This window comes from Pundamilia nyererei, unplaced genomic scaffold (genome assembly GCF_000239375.1).
Source record: "Pundamilia nyererei isolate P.nyererei 1_Seehausen unplaced genomic scaffold, PunNye1.0 scaffold00144, whole genome shotgun sequence".
Lineage (NCBI taxonomy): Eukaryota > Metazoa > Chordata > Actinopteri > Cichliformes > Cichlidae > Pundamilia > Pundamilia nyererei.
This window is the reverse complement of record NW_005187545.1, coordinates 478,610-494,629: the sequence shown is the minus strand read 5'-3', so window position 1 is coordinate 494,629 and position 16,020 is coordinate 478,610. Positions and strand designations below refer to the sequence as shown.

Sequence of the window (16,020 nt, the reverse complement as noted above, 5' to 3'; positions counted from 1 at the left end):
TTAGTTTTTCTTTTAAAATGAAGTTCAAAGAAAATGTCACCATTTGGCACTAAAATAAGACGTTACCCTAACTCATTTATTTATTTTTTGTCTTGAGGCATCATCAAAAGCCCATTTTCACTGTCATACTGCTTCTCTAGTTCTAATTGTTTCATCTTTCCAAAACAAAACAGGTTTTTTTTCCCATTTTTCCTTTCCATGTCTGTTTTTAGTCATCTAAACACAATTACTGTGTCTCTGAGGATCCAGCTTTAAGCAGGACAGACTGCTGATTTTAGGAAATTGTATTGAAGAGAAATAATTTTCAGCAGGCTGCTGTTTTCACAATAAGAGCCATGGAGGGAAGAAAAGTGTCTGTGTGTGTCTTCCTACACACACGCAGCTATACAGCTACCATATACTTAATACAGGTATAAACACACTAAGTTTAGCAAATGATTAAAATGCACAGCACGCGTGCAAACACACAGCTTATTTCCCTTCACATTGTTCCAGTGGGCTGCGTGCTGTAAAGATAATTGCTACTCTGTCTGTATTTATCTGTTTTTATTTATTTATTCTATTGTATTTGTTTCATTTTTAATTTAAATCTTTAATCTCTGTATTCAAGGTTGTTATTATTTTGTAAAACACTTTGCAGCAGTTATCTGGGAAAGCTGCATTAATACAAAATGTTACTATTATGTCTTTGTTTTTAATTTAGTAGTCAAGTTGAGGGCATCGCTTCGTGTGTTTGTGTATATAATTAAATTCAGGTTTATTTATATAGTGCTAAACCAAAACAACATTCAGGGGCTTAAATGTGTATTATATGTCTTGATTCAATCCATGCTGAAAGCATTTGATATATTTCATGACACATGAAATATAGGGAAACATTATTTTATATTAAAATGTAGAAAGGAATTATTGTCATTCTAATATTATACTGTTAGAGGCTTAGTTTACTTGAAGATACTCGAATAGTTGGTTTTGACTTCCATCCATCCATCCATCACTTTTTTTTCGCTTATCTGGGGCCGGGCAGGGCCAGCAGCCTAAGCAGAGAAGCCCAGACCTCCCTCTCCCTGCCCAGCTCCTCCAGCTTTTCAGGGGGAATATTAAGGTGTTCCCAGGCCAGCTGACACATATAATCTGTCCAGCGTGTCCTAGATCTGCCCCCAGGGCCTCCTCCCAGTGGAATACCTCACCCAGTAGATGCCAAGGAGGCATTCAAGTCAAATGCTCGAACTGGCTCCAAAAGGAATGGAGGACCAAGCTCCTGCAACGGTTGTTTAAGGATTGAATTGCCAGTAGCAATGAGTAGTCCGCCTTGTCTCCAGACGCTGCTTACGCTACAGAAGACTTTTCAGTGGGATTAAGGAGTTCCTTGAAGTATTCCTTCCACCATCCAACAGTGTCCTCAGTTGAAGTCATCAGTGCTCCACCCACACTATACACAGTCCAAGTAGAGTACTGCTTTCCCCTCCTGAGTCGGTTGAGTCATATCTTTGTGTTTATCTTGTTTGTAGCGTGTGCCTTAAAAAAATCAAAAACGTTTATCATTGTTTGTTTCCTTTTTACACCAGTGTGTATGTGTCTTCTTCTCAGTTCACGGTCCAGTATTGGAGACAACAGTGGATGAAGATGTGAACTCCATGCTTATTGTCAATCTACAAAGTGGGACAGAGTACAGTGTCCGAGTCAAGGCTTCCTACCCTGCAGGAGAAAGTGAGCCACAGCTAATAAATGCCAAGACATGTAAGTGTCCTTCTCATAAACCTGCAAGTAACAGCACAGCAATGTAAATGCTGAGGAACTCGTTATCCCTCACAGTCTCTTGGCTGTTACAGTTCATTACCATAAGATTGTGAACATATGCAAGCATAATTTTAAATTGCACTTTCATTGAAAAAACATTGACTTACTTTTGGGAAGTTATTATATTTTTCGGGGATTTACTCATTCGCCTACCAAGTGAAAGATGTCTGTTTTGATCCCGGGAGGAAACACAAATCCCTTTGGGGTTGTGTCAGAAAGGGCATCTGGTGTAAAAATCTACCAAATCAAACATGCACAAGGGGTTGCCACAGCAACCCCCTATGAATAAAGGAGCTTTATTGGGATGTCACCACCAGCTGGAAATTTTTTAATTATAAATTTGCCACAAAACGTTGTGTGGCAATTAGACTGCAGCAGAAAAGCAAAGTAGTTTAAGGAAAGTGGGGAAGGTACAACATGCATATTAAACACCTGCTGATATCATACTCTCTAATTTCCATTGAGACTTTGGCAAACAGACAGATGGATATTAATATTTTCCTTGCAGGCGGTGAGAACAATCTCTTTTGCATATAGATTTGGTATCAGTAGGTGCAGTAAGAACTAATGCAGGCTTTAATGCTTCTCTCATCTAAAACAAATAGCTGAAGAGAGTGGGAGGCTGAGACACCGAGAGAAAAGAGAAAAGTTAAAAAGCACTGCATGCATGCTTTCATTTATGTTGTCTTTTTAGTTTTTTTTCTTTATGTTTCTGTGTAGTCATGTGAGTTTTCAGAAAACTGCCCTATCATCCCTCTCTCAAAATCTATTGCGGTTTTCTAGGCTTAAGGTCTAATTTCAAGTGGTGGGATAAATACAAATAAGCTTATACTGTAGTTTTAATAGCTCATCACCACACTATTTCTCTCTGAAGCAAAGTGCTGAGACACGTAAAGCCGAGTGATTAATCAAGTTGCACATCACCTGCAAATAAATGGGCTGCTTTTGATTTCTTTTTATTAATTTGTGCTGCAGTGATGTGCCATCCTTCATCTGTTTTTCTCTGTGCCCCAGTAGGATGACTTACAACTCCCTCACGCCTTCCTGTCTATATAAAGCACTCATAATGAAAGATGCTTTCACAAAAAGAGAAAGATAAAACACGAGGCACTGGGATGCAAATTATACCACCTTCCATATATAAACTTTACACTCTGACACCGGCGTGGCAACAAATCTTTAGCAGTGACTTCAGGACTAACAGAATGCATGTATTTTGTTTTTCAACTTTATCTACATGTTACTCTTTTGGGATCCATTATGCTTGTAGTACTGTTTTTCATGCTGTAATTAGTTTTTCTACACTGCTGGCCAGGGATCAAGAAAATATCTCATCACTAAATATTAAACAGAACACATATGAGATGCAATCAATTCTCAATGTGCCGATACGTTTTCAGATGTATCGCATTTCCCCATGTTACACAGTGCTTAGTTAAATTCATTGCAAGTAGTTTGGTCTTCTCTGGGGGAACCCTGATTTATAAAGGGAAGTGCATGGAATCATTTGTCATTTTAATAAGGTGGCTATAGTGTCATATTTCCCCGGGCACACTGCATTCATGGCAGCCTCATCAACAGAAGGTTATATGGCATGTTTGCACAAGTAATTTGCACATACTAACATGTAGCATAAAAAGCAAATTTAGTACCCGTAGGACCAGTGAATGAAATTAACTTGTTTCCCTCAGACAAAGCCTAATATATTTTGAAATTGGGAGCTGGAGCTTTTATCATATAGGTTAGCACAAGACTGCAGAAGAGTCTCGTGATGTTTTGCAGAAGAAAAAGAGAGGTTTGACTCAAACTTTCCAGTGTGACAAGAAAGGCATGATGAGAAACATCCTGAATCAACTAAATATATACTTTCCCTTTGGGTGCAAAGACTTTGTTTCATCCAGTTGTAGCAAAGGAAGCCAAAATCAGACATTGTTTTAACGCAGTGTTTATCTGCATGCTGCTGCACCCACATGTGCCTCAGCACCAGCTTGTAGGTGTCTTCCAGTGCCCCGTGAATGTTGCATGTTTGTATGTATGAGAGTAAGTTTATGTGCATCTTTGCATATTATTAATAGAAATGATGGGTTGCCCTATGCATTATTCAAAAGTATTTAAAATAAGGCACCTGCCATATGGTCCCGGCATAAAATATCCATTTACTGGCACAAGAGCCGAGTTTATTTTATATCATCAGCAAATTCTGTTAACAAGGAGGAAAGAGCAAGAGTGAGCGAGAGAGGGAGAGAGAGGAAAACAGAAGAGAGAGTGACTCCAGGGAGGTTTGCTTGCCTGTGGTACACTCAAATAACACTACCAAACAAGTTTCAGCTATTAAAACTGCTCAGCTGTTTTGCATTTCACTGCATAATGTCTCTTGTTCCCCCACAAGACACATCAACGCTGACTAATTTTGTTACTTAATGATTTATTTTAACATCTACCCAGCTCAAAGTTTTAGACTATTTACACTTGGTGCACTGTTAATGTTCTGACCACTTTTCTGTTTCATACATAATCCAGACAATTCATTTTGTCCGAAACACTAATAACTGTTTACATTTCCCTTAAAGTGCTTTGCAAAAGAGCTTTCTGTTTGGGGATTTCAAAATTTCTCCTACTTAAACTCTTCATTGTTTGGTGCGTGGAAGGGCTGGGGACAGCAGGAAGTAATAGTGTGTGTGTGCGTGCGTGTCGGAGAGAGAGAGAGAGAGAGAAAGAGACATTACGAAATGCATATTAGTGAGTGTATTGGAAATTGAAAACTAGAGGTTAATCTGAGCTTTCTATCATCTCTACAACTCTTTGTTTCTCTCTAGTATTCCTTGGTGTGTCTGGCTTGTCAGCCTACCAGGTGCGACCCAACAGCATGTGTGTTCAGTGGCAGCCTCTTCTACATGCTACAATATACAGAATCTCTATACAGTCCACACTCAGTAAGTACTTTTACTCTTAAGACCTGTCAACAACCCTCTGGCAACCTCCATTCACTAGGGAAGAATGTGTATTCTCCACCCAGTTAGCGAGTGGTTGCTAGCTGAGGGTGCTGCACCAAAAACTTTCCCTGTGTTTGCTTTGCTTTTCCTGTGTGGTTTGCAAGTGTTTGCACATGTCTACAAACACTCGCCATTTACTCTCTGAATGCCTTGCAAACTGGAGACAGAGAATGGTTGCCATCAAAGTTAAAGTTGATTGAATTAGGAAGGTGCCTTCCTGCTTCAATCAACAGATTTCAAAAGGTGCAACTTTTATTTCAAGGTGACCAGTTCAGTACCACTTGGCAAGTGGTTTGCAAGTGTTTGCTGACAAGTCGGTCTCTCACAGGGTAACCAGGCTCTAAGATTACATGAATGGGGAGAGTGTTCTAATTCCCAACACGTAACATACCGACAATTAGTTACGTCCTGAGGCGTCCCACAGGAACGAGAAAGGTAACCTTCTGCATCCCTATGGTACGCGCCAGATTGCGGATGGAGTCTAACAGAATGACGCTCCCGGCAGTAACGCACATTCCAGCCGTGTATTCCAGCTCTAACCCTAACCTTAATCCTAACCTTAACCACAGTCTTAATCGGCTTAGATAGTGTTTTCCAAAGTGATTAATGATGAGGAAGTAAAATAAATATACATGTGTAGATCAATTCCAAACTGTTCTCATGTTTCCGAGAGCGTAACATACCGAGGATTTGTCACATAGCGTCGTACGTTACGTTTTGGGATGAGAGCGTGTTGGAATGGGATGACTTAACAGCAGCAGCCAGCAACATCATGCAATCGGATGGTTGCCGACTCGTCTCCAGACCTGTGTGACTGAGACCTTAATTATATTGTATACTGGCATATACTTGTATCTGTGAAAAGTGTAATTATTTTAATTTGGTCCATTGGTAATTTGACCTGTTACAAGCTGCTCACTCTGTCCTGCCAGCTGTGAACTTATAAATTCACCACCTTGCTGAAATATGGTCTGAACCCCACCTCACCTTTACGGTAATAAAACTTCATCCCAGAAACAAGCAGGAGTTCTCTGCAGAGACACATAGTCAATACGTACATTTTTACTGTGCACCCCCCAGTTGTCCCAACATGTGAGAAGCAATATTTTTGCCAGTTAAGTATCTGGAATACAGTTCAGTCAGTAAATCAAACTCTTTACTAGAGTTGTGCTATGCAGTGATGCAGCTGGATTCAGGCTCCGACCTTTTGAATGTGTGTCCTCAAAGGTTTGCAGTATCCTCGTGAAAATGTCTCCTCTGTTTATTATTAACACAAATACCAGTCAGCTCAGGACACGTGTACTGGTTACGGGTACCTTTCACATTCATTTTGATTTATATTGATATGAGCAACTGGGGAAATAAGTGTTATATATATTTGTTTCATTCTCACATGGCACTGGTTTCTGCTGTGAGGGATCATCATAAATCTTGCTATTTGCAGAAGGGAAGGGGAGATATGATATGCTCGATAAATGACATGGGAGGAAACTGCTTTGAGAATCGCGCATGTCATCGCAGCAGAAATGAGACCAGGAAAGATGCAGAATGTGACCTTTAGATGCTGTTTAATACACAGATCACCTTATTAATCAATGGAAAAAGGGAGCTGGAGGAAGAAAGGGGGTTGAAGCAAAGGGAGGAGGGCGCACAAAAAGGAGAAAGTGGAAAAATATGTTTTAGTTAAATAGAATCAGCCTAGGAAAAAAGCTGTGTTTAACCCCAGCTTTGTGATAGTTTGACAAAAATATAAAACCCAGGTTGTGTTGACCGAGAAGTGAGAAGTTTGGAACTCATCCTATCACAGTGAACAATTTCAAGTCGGAGCTTTATTTTTATTCGTCCTCAGGGGGCTATCAGCTGGGCAGCACAAGTTCATATGAAATCTAAAGCCCTCCTGATATTTTTCAGAGATGGCTATCATGTAGAAATTGCTGTATAGATTTGTGGTCATCCTCAAAATAATTTGTTAGTGTAGGCAAGTAATGCCTGAATCACTGCTTAGTCCACAGGGTTATTTTTGAGATATCAGTGCAGTAAAAATCAAAACATATTGTAGCAGGCAGGTTGGACTACCGTATGTGCTTCATGGGTTTACATTAAGCCTGAAAATATCCTGTCATTTATTCCTTGATTGCCGTTCAGTGAGATTCGTAGTTGGTAAATGAGCTCTGGGTTCCACCCATTTGATTTGCCATGGGAAAGAAACCGCAGGTGTGACTAATACCATTACCAATGATCTTGATTTGCTTTGGTGTGCAAGCAAGGCAGTGTGCACAACATCAAAGCAATGACAGCACAGCAACAAAATTGAATGCAGCTTTATTAAAATTAAACTGAATAACAGGAATGCACTGTGTATGTATATCAGATCTTGGCTCTGCTTTAAAATAGATTTTTCCGACAGCGTTCAGGTTCGTGGTTGCTGTTGATTAAACTAAATTGGAAGCTAGCGTTGGCTGATAAATGTATTAGAGACACGAACAAATTCGGCGTGTGATTTGTGCACGCATTTCATTGCCTTTCGAGCGAAGAAGACAGCAGGAAGGAGGGAGATTTCTCTCCCGTCTTCCTCGCGAACTTTTCGATTTGTCTTTGTCTCTCTCTCCCTCTCCTGCCTGAGCAGCGGTGGGATGTTGAAGTCGAAAGTTTAGAGATTTACTTTAATCCACGCAGAGCCAGCCAGCTGCTTAAACACCTTCTCGGATGGAAATGCGTGGAGCCTCGGTGACAGCTGTTTCCCTAAACTTTATTATCTATGGCTGCTTCCTGCGTGGAGGAGGAGCTAATTTGTCAACCTCCAAGATGAGAGACACATTAGGAAATAAAATTAGACTAAATGAAACTGACAAATGGCAGCCATTAGAGTGTGTACTGTATACGCGAGTTTCCAGTTTGTACCTTTTGGGCTGTCTTTTCTTCTCTGTGATCCTCTCGCTCTGCAGCCCGTCAAAACAGACACTACAAAGTACGTGTTTGCAGTCTGCAATCCAGGGGGAATTGTCAAGAGAAGACAAAAGAGCTCAATAACGTGATTTATTTTGATTTTCAGTTGATTTAAGATGTTTTCCCACACTTTTTGAAAACTTTCTCGCTTACCTTTTTGGTGAAGTGAAAGCGGCACATGTGGCGGATTCTCAACCAGTGTGTGTGTGTGTGTGTGTGTGTGTGTGTGTGTGTTGTGCTTTCATCATGAAAAGGATGCCTGAGAATGAATCATTTTGATGCATCACAGTTAATTCTGTAAAGTCAACAAAACATTGGGCTTCATCAGAGCCTTAAACCGGACTCAAATCTGATTATATTTACCCTAATCTGCTAGAAAATGCATTATTAATATTATCTTAGATTTTCATTGAGAACACAGAGGAAAATGAAGGTGTGTCTTTTGTAAAAGTTCATCTAAAAAGCATCTCCAGGCGATTTCAGTCTGTTTGGCGTGCATGACTTTTACTGGGAATTTTAATCACTCTAAATCAGCTCTTTTATTTCTTGTTGCCTTGCAGATGGTCAGAGACAGGAAGTGAGGCTGGGAGGTGGAGCTTCCCGACACTGCTTTTACGACCTCACTCCTAGTAGCCAATACCAGATCATCGTTCACGCGCAAATACAAGAAACGGAGGGACCCTCTGTCTCCATCACTGACATGACACGTATGCTGGGTTTATGTTTGTTTTATGTCAAAGCTGTCGATCATTTCATTCATTTCTATTTATCGTGAACATTTTTAAAGGGGTTGCAAGTTTTATTCTTATTTCTTTTTTACTCATTTCTCATCTAATGTAATCAGTTAATTCTTTACGTCTCCATCTTATGTATATTTTTCCCTCTTTGCACCCTGTAGCCATCTCGTCGCACATCTCGTAGCTTAGGTTTTCTTTAATTTGCTCGGTTGCACTCTCGGAAAACATATCGTGTTTGTGCAGTTCATTGGTCTGTTAATGAGGTGAGGTGAACCACACAGCTCCTGGGATCAAGAAGACTCATGTAAAAACCAGGAATACCAAAAAATGAATAGATGGATATGTTCTCATATTCACATTGCTATGTAGCAAGACATCTGTTGGATGACTTAATCTGTTTGGTTTTGGAAATAGTTGAAGGTCTATAGACAAGTGAAATTTCACTGATGTATTCACTGTAAATGTAATTAATACGAGTGTGTCTGTGCATCAAAACTTTTAGCTGTCAGCCACAGCAAAGAGAAGCATAGACTACAAATTGTCATAATTATATTAAGTTCAGTACTTGAAATTGTACTTGTTGCTTTTACACACAGCCAACAGCCACCTTTCCATATCATCTGTGTAAGTCTGTAAACAACCGATAAAGCTCAAAGGGTGAAAAGACACAATAAAAGCAAGAAACAGCGTCAGGTAACGAAGGCACGAATTTCACCTGAACTCCTCACTGTTTATCATTCAGTGACAGCTGCGTCAATCAAGCAGATATTCTCTAGCAGGCTACATATCTTTGTTTTGTCACCACAGCGGGTGTGGTGTGGAAGCCGAAGAAACATTTGTTGAGATAATCTCATCCAGTTTTACAAAGTGTGCGTCGCTTCTTTGCGCAGTAGCAAATCTCTCTGAGATGATTCACTTTACTGCTCTCTGGTTTGACAGAACTTTCTCCAAAGTAAGTAATCTGACACCGAGGCACAGACTTTAACTTGGGGCTGTTTTTGAGTCTTACAGACAATAGATGCTAGACTGATAAACTAAAATCACTTGTGCTGTCCCCAATTTAGGATGTATAGAAGCAATTTAGAAAGTTCAAATCTGAAATAATTCCAAAATGGAGCAAAAGACAAACTCAATAAAACACAGAAGCTGTTTTGCTTATGTACAGTATCTACAGATTGCATTAGAAATCTTTTTTTCTGTAAAGGTCCAGAGCTCAATCGCTGGAGGAAAGGTTAATAGAAACAGACCACTGCTATGTCTCAGTGTGCCAGCTGTGTTTGTGTGCTCATGCACAAGTGTGTGTTTGCGGTCTGCATGTAGACCCCATTGATGGTGCCACTTGTCACTGTCGTCATGATTGATGACCTTGCCTTCTATCTCTGTGTCTCTGTGTGTGTTTGTGCGTGCTTCCAGTTGCAGCACCCACTCAGGCGCCGACTGAACCACCCACTACGGAGCCCCCACCCACAATCCCACCAGCCAAAGAGGGTGAGATGAAGCTTTTAATACTCTTATGTTCAATGTGGTGGATAATCCTTGCAGTTGACATATTATGTCTTTTTAGAGGAAATATGACATCCGTCTTATTTCTGTTCCTTATTCCCACCTGGTGTATTCATTGTGTACTTTGAAAAACAAAAATGGCCAATACATTACCTTCTCAATAGTTTGTTTACATACAAAAACATGTGCGTTCTGTAAAACTGACGCACGTAATTGCTAAACTTCTTATCTGAACTTATTTTCCCTGTGTGTGCAGGAAAAATGCGACTGAAGCAACTTAGGAAAATGAATGTGAGACAGAAGAGTGTGTTTAGTGGATATATTGGGAAAATGATGCCAAAGATTGAGCTGCCAGAGGAGAGCAAAAGGGAAATACCAAAGAGAAAGTAGTGATTGAGGGCGTGCAGATGGTGTGACAGAGGAGGATGCTAGGGAGACGGAGGCACGAAAGAAGAAGGCACAGTCCCCAACGTGCTATACCGCTCTGCTGTGGTACTGAAACTGAACATACACAGTAAATCATAAGGAAATTTGGAGAGTCGGCTTGTAAATTTAGGGTGTGCTAAAGGAAAATCTCAGACATTTTTATTCCACAATGACTTAATTATGTGAAATATACTGATTCTGCTGCAGCTAACACCAAAATGAAGAAAAGTAACCTCTTATCATATTACCACAGGCTCAGCTAGGCTAATCTGATCACTCTTACTCAGCTTTATTTCTCCTCAAATCATGCAGGGTACACCTGACTCACCGCTGACCAGCAAGTTATGATACCTGTGAAGTTTCTCTTCACTGGATCAATCACTAAGTAAAATTCAGAAAATGAGCCTCAGCTGTTCTTGATAAATTCAAACTACAATCTACGTAATAAAACTATTCTATCTATTTTAATACATTAAAAAGGAGAGCATGTCAAATTAAGGCATTTGAACCATTTTAAAAAAGCCAATAATGAATATACTGTAATGTCACTAACTTTTTAATAACACTTGAGCCTTTGGAGAGCAAGGAGTCTAATTCCGCTGTTCTTATGCAAAATGCTTATAAAGCCATACTTAATATAGGATTTTGTACGCTCTTTTATTAGGTGACAGGTCTTTAAAGCTGGCATGCCAGTTTAGCTTTGGGCTGTTTTATTAAAGAGCCATGCTGTTGTAATACATGCCGATTTAGCACACTTGACAAAGCTCAAAAAAAGTCATCTGGAGAGCAGCATGTGTTGCTCCAAAACTATAATTTCAGTGTTAATCTGAAGAAATTAATCAAGTTCAACTTTTGTTTTCTCTTTTTGATGCTTTCAAGTTAATAAACATGATTTGCAATTTAGTCTTTATTAGCACACAGCTTCTTTCTTTCTTTTCCAAACAGGGTTGTGAATGACTCATGAGTTAGGACAAGCAAAAATGTTTTTCAAATGTTTTTTTAAATCGAAAGCTCAAGTAACGAAGGGGTTTGAGTCCTCCACCCTTTCACCTACTACCCAGACAGGCTTCGTCCTCCTCTGTTCCTGTCTGATGAGCTCAGGTAAAAGGTCGCACCGCAACACGAGGTCCACAAAAGTGAAAGACACACCTGCTGAGCCCGCCTGGAAGCGCTTCTGTCTAAGTTTCTGACCTTTGTCAGACCAGTGCCTCCATCTGTAATGACAGGCAACCTTTATTCGGGACAGAACTGCAAAGATGGGAGAAACAGAACACAAGGACCGTGTTTTTGTTCTACGTAGGAGGGAGAAGACAAAGAAACAAAATTATGCCGCATGAAGAGATAGAAAGAAAATTTACTGAAAATGGTCAAATGTTCAAGACAGATGGCAACGCAGACAGGAAACACAAACAATCCTCTCTAACATTGAAGTTTTCTCCTCTCCTTTGTTGCATTGGAATTTATGGATACTGACATGGTCATAAACAAGGTTAGAAATTTAGCAAAGACTTGGAGGTTGCAGACTTGTTAAAAACACAAAACAACTTTACAGCAGTGATGAAAAGGCTGCTGGGAGTCATCAAGAAACCTGAGACAAATAAAAGAGGGAAACGTCGCTGCAGGGCCGTGGATATATAAGAGCGGCACAACCAGACAGGATAAAGATGATTTTGTGTTCAGAAAAATCAGAGTTTAAAAATGTGTGAGCACCATACCTTTAATCTTATGAACTCCACAGTTGGCAGATTGCTCTGAAGACCTAGTCTTTGCATATTTACCCTTTTCCAGCAGATGTATATTTGCAGAGCTTCATACTTTGCATATTTACTCTGAGTCTGAATATATTAGGCAGCCAGTTAATATTCCACTTACGCTTTGTCCTCTGCTGACATTCACACTGTGTGAAATTATTTTTTTGTGTAGACGCAAAGCGTTGTGCTGACTAAATCTAAACCCCTCCCTTATCTGTCTGAAGTATGTAAGGAGGCCAAGGCTGACCTGGCGTTCCTGGTCGACGGCTCCTGGTCCATCGGAGATGACAACTTCATGAAGATTACACGTTTCCTCTACAGCACCATGGGATCGCTGGATCTGATTGGACAAGATGGCACCCAGGTCAGTCACATGACAGCATTCTTAGTGAACTTATCTCGTTTTACTCATTCATACCAGTTTTCCCCAAAAATCTGTCATTACATGGGAAAGGAAGATTTATGGATTAAAACGTCATGCTGTCTTGACCGCCTCGCTCTGACTCACAGTGAAGTGAGACTCTTTGCAGGGCTTGGATTCACATTTAGGACTGTTAGTGGTTGTTGTGTCTAGTCTAAATTCCTGTGTCTAGTGAAAATGACCGTTTTGCCAGTTTACACAGTTTAACCAACAGAAATCCAAATTGTCCCTAAGGCTTTTCATTTCCTTTCAGTCTCTTTGCAATTTATTTTCTTTGTTTAAGAATTTTTCCTCATGGGAAATATGATGTATAGCAGACAGTGGGGCTCCAGCCAAATGCAGCCGTACTCAAAACCATAATAATGAGGGAATAACTTAATTGCATATCTGAGTATAATCTGAGGGTTAGGAACTCGTTCACAGACGAGAGAATTATGTGTATGCGGGTGTTAATCCCTGCAAAAAGATAGATTACAACCCCCTGCCGCTCTAGCGAATTACCTCATCCTCTTTCCTCCAGCCGTTATGAACTGCAGCCAATTTCACCAATAGCCAGTCACCAAAAAGAGAAAGAAAAGCTCTTTTTAATTTTTGCTTTAGGATCTGCTGAAGCTAGACTAACATTCAGCGGAGAGTAAAATAAAGGAGCTTGGATGCTGATAATGAGAGGATGGAGGGGACTTATCGAAAAGCCACTTAGTTTCTGTAACCTACTGTTTTCTTTGTTTCAAAGTTAGCCACTGAAATTTGATTAGAACAGAAATTTTACCCATATAATGTATCTTAGATCATTTGAGTTTAGTCCACATCCTTCGGATCATTTATTGTTTAGGAAAGAAAGGTGCTGACACTGGCATTCATTGATATTAGAAGGACGCTCTGGAGCCCCTGATAAATCAGCAGGACCAAAGCTTTACATCTGTTGAAAAGTTTGGGAAAGTGAGAAGAAACTTTAAACTCCCTGTGAGTCAATCTTTACTTTCTGGAATGACTTCTTGTTGCTGAGCGGTATTGAGTTAACTCCACTCATTTGCAGCCACTGTTCCAGAAAACAATACTTTTCCTGCAGAAATGGTGATTTTAATAAGTTGAGTGCAGATGCATTAAAGCTGGTATAAACAGTGAGTGGTTCTCTGTCAACGTGATTCTAACAGAGCAAAAGTTTGACTCATGTTACCACGGGGGATATTACCATCTTCACTCCCTCAGACTATCTCCCATTTATCAGGTCCATCAATAGTAATGCTAAGCTCTAACTCGGGGCTGTTGCTCCCTGTTGTCACTGTGAACTCATTTATTTGCGCTTCTGTCCTGCATGGCCCCCACTATGTCAGCAAACCTCAGCTGGTTCATTTATCACACTGTAGAGGTGCTTGCTAAACCCTTTTGTTTCATTTGTGTAATGTCTACTGTTAAGGAGTTCGCTAGCCTCGCTGTGCCCCATAACCTTCTGGCAGTAGGCTACCAGCATCAGAGCGCTGGCTGTAATGTGAGAAAGTTGGCTGCACAATAAAGAGGGAGTTGGCTGGGTAATGTAGGCTGACCAAAGCCAACAACAGCACCATTAGCAGTCTGGAGGTAATGACAGTTGTCCGACGCTCTTAGAGTATGGATATTAGACTGATTACAGCGCATGTATTCCTAAGTTTCCCCTATGCTTGTAGAAAAAGCTGCATTATTCCCTTTTTGCATCATGAGTGTTTCTTAGTGTGAAAAATATTAAATACACCAGGAAGGACCAGATGAAAAAAGGGTGATAACACTGCCCCGTCTATAAAGCTATAATCTTAAACTGTGAATTGTATATTCAGGCCTCTTGTGCATCATGTACAGACGAATGTAGTGCAGATGGGTTTATCTGCACTACATTCGCTTTGTGGGGATATTTTGTCGCACCCCAATTTATGTAATTACACAATTACCATCAGTGAACAATAGCAATATCTGTTTGATACTGTTGTTAATGTCCAGAAAAAATTCAGAAAGCGTTGGTGATAATGACGTGGATATTACGTTGTTTGACCAAGATCGCAATCATTTGGCTTCATAACACTTGAATAATGCCAGATAAGCTTTTTTGTGTGTAATTTAGGTTTTTTGTACTATGGGGCGAGGCTGAAACTACCCTGAAAACCCTTTGTGGCAGTATCGTGAATGACATGACTGTGAACAGATGATGACAGAATTTTACTATTTTCTAAATTCTCCCTTTATACGGAGTTTAAACCCAAACTGGCTCAGGCAAACGGCACTTTAAATTTGCATAATTTTATTTGACATGTGTCTCTGTCTCTCTCCAGGTGGCCGTTGCTCAGTTCAGCGACGATGCTCGGACCGAATTCCAGCTGAGTTCTCATAGCAACAAAGAAGCACTGCTGGAGGCTATTCAGAGAATCAGCTATAAAGGAGGAAACACGAAGACAGGTTAGAACAGCACAATGGCAGGATTATAGTGGTGATAGTTACTGCAATTCCCTTTGTTTAGCTCCATTTATTAGCAGGACAATTTCATTATAATCTATGTTAGTACACTGCTCAAAAATTTAACACAGATGAAAAAGAGAAAAATCATGCTTTATGGCCTGGATAATGTTTTAGGAATAAAAGGATGCCAAATCGTTTTGATAAAAATTTTAAATGATGAACCTACAGAGGGCCTAATTCAAAGGCAACCTGAAAATCAAAGTGAAAAAGTGATGCTAGTCCATTCTGAGGGAATTTCCTTGCAGCAACTCAAAATGGTACTCAGTAGTGTGTATGTGCTTCTAAGCATGACTGGCAACGTCTGGGCGTGCTCCTAATAAGATGGATGGTGTCTCGGAGTATCTTCTCCCAGGTCTGGACCAGGGCATCACTGAACTCCTGGACTGTTAGGTGCAACCATGGGGTTTGGATGGATTGAAAAATTATGTCCCAGAGGTGTTCTATTGGATTTAGGTCAGGCAAGCATGGGGGCAAGTGAGTGGTATCGGTTTCTTCATCCTCCAGGAACTGCCTGCCCTCACTGTCCAGCCCTTCGTGGCATTTGCAATAGAATACCAGAAGTGACAGGCTCTGTAACATCGTTCAGCCTGACTGTTTGGGTGGTGGGTCGGTGATGGTTTGCGGAGGCGTATCCATGGAGGAATACAACAGACCTCTACAGGCTAGGCAATAGCACCCTGACTGCTATTAGGTATTGGGCTTAAATTCTTGGACTCATTATCGCACCCTATGGTGGTGCAGTGGGTACTGGTTCCCCCAGGTGTAATGCGAGTATGCAGGCGGTGTCTGGAGGATGAAAGAATCAATACCACTGTCTGGCCTGCATGCTCACCTGACCTAAATCTAGCAGGACACCTCTGTGAATCTATGTGTAGTGACTCTATGTTTGGGTCTATGTTTCCTTCTTTTTTCACTTTGATTTTCTGGCTTCCTTCTAATTCAGCGCTCTGCAAGTAGCT

The 16,020-nt window shown here is 40.5% G+C and overlaps 1 protein-coding gene across 1 annotated transcript in view; it reads left to right on the top strand.

The window, feature by feature from the left end:
- The window catches only part of col14a1a (collagen, type XIV, alpha 1a), a 151,839-nt gene that overhangs the window by 64,863 nt on the left and 70,956 nt on the right, over positions 1-16,020 (top strand). The window contains exons 21-26 of the mRNA XM_013913665.1: positions 1,564-1,740; positions 4,617-4,733; positions 8,300-8,446; positions 9,890-9,964; positions 12,381-12,520; positions 14,878-15,001. Coding sequence (XP_013769119.1) covers positions 1,564-1,740; positions 4,617-4,733; positions 8,300-8,446; positions 9,890-9,964; positions 12,381-12,520; positions 14,878-15,001 — 780 coding nt within the window. The remainder of the gene's footprint in view (positions 1-1,563; positions 1,741-4,616; positions 4,734-8,299; positions 8,447-9,889; positions 9,965-12,380; positions 12,521-14,877; positions 15,002-16,020) is intronic.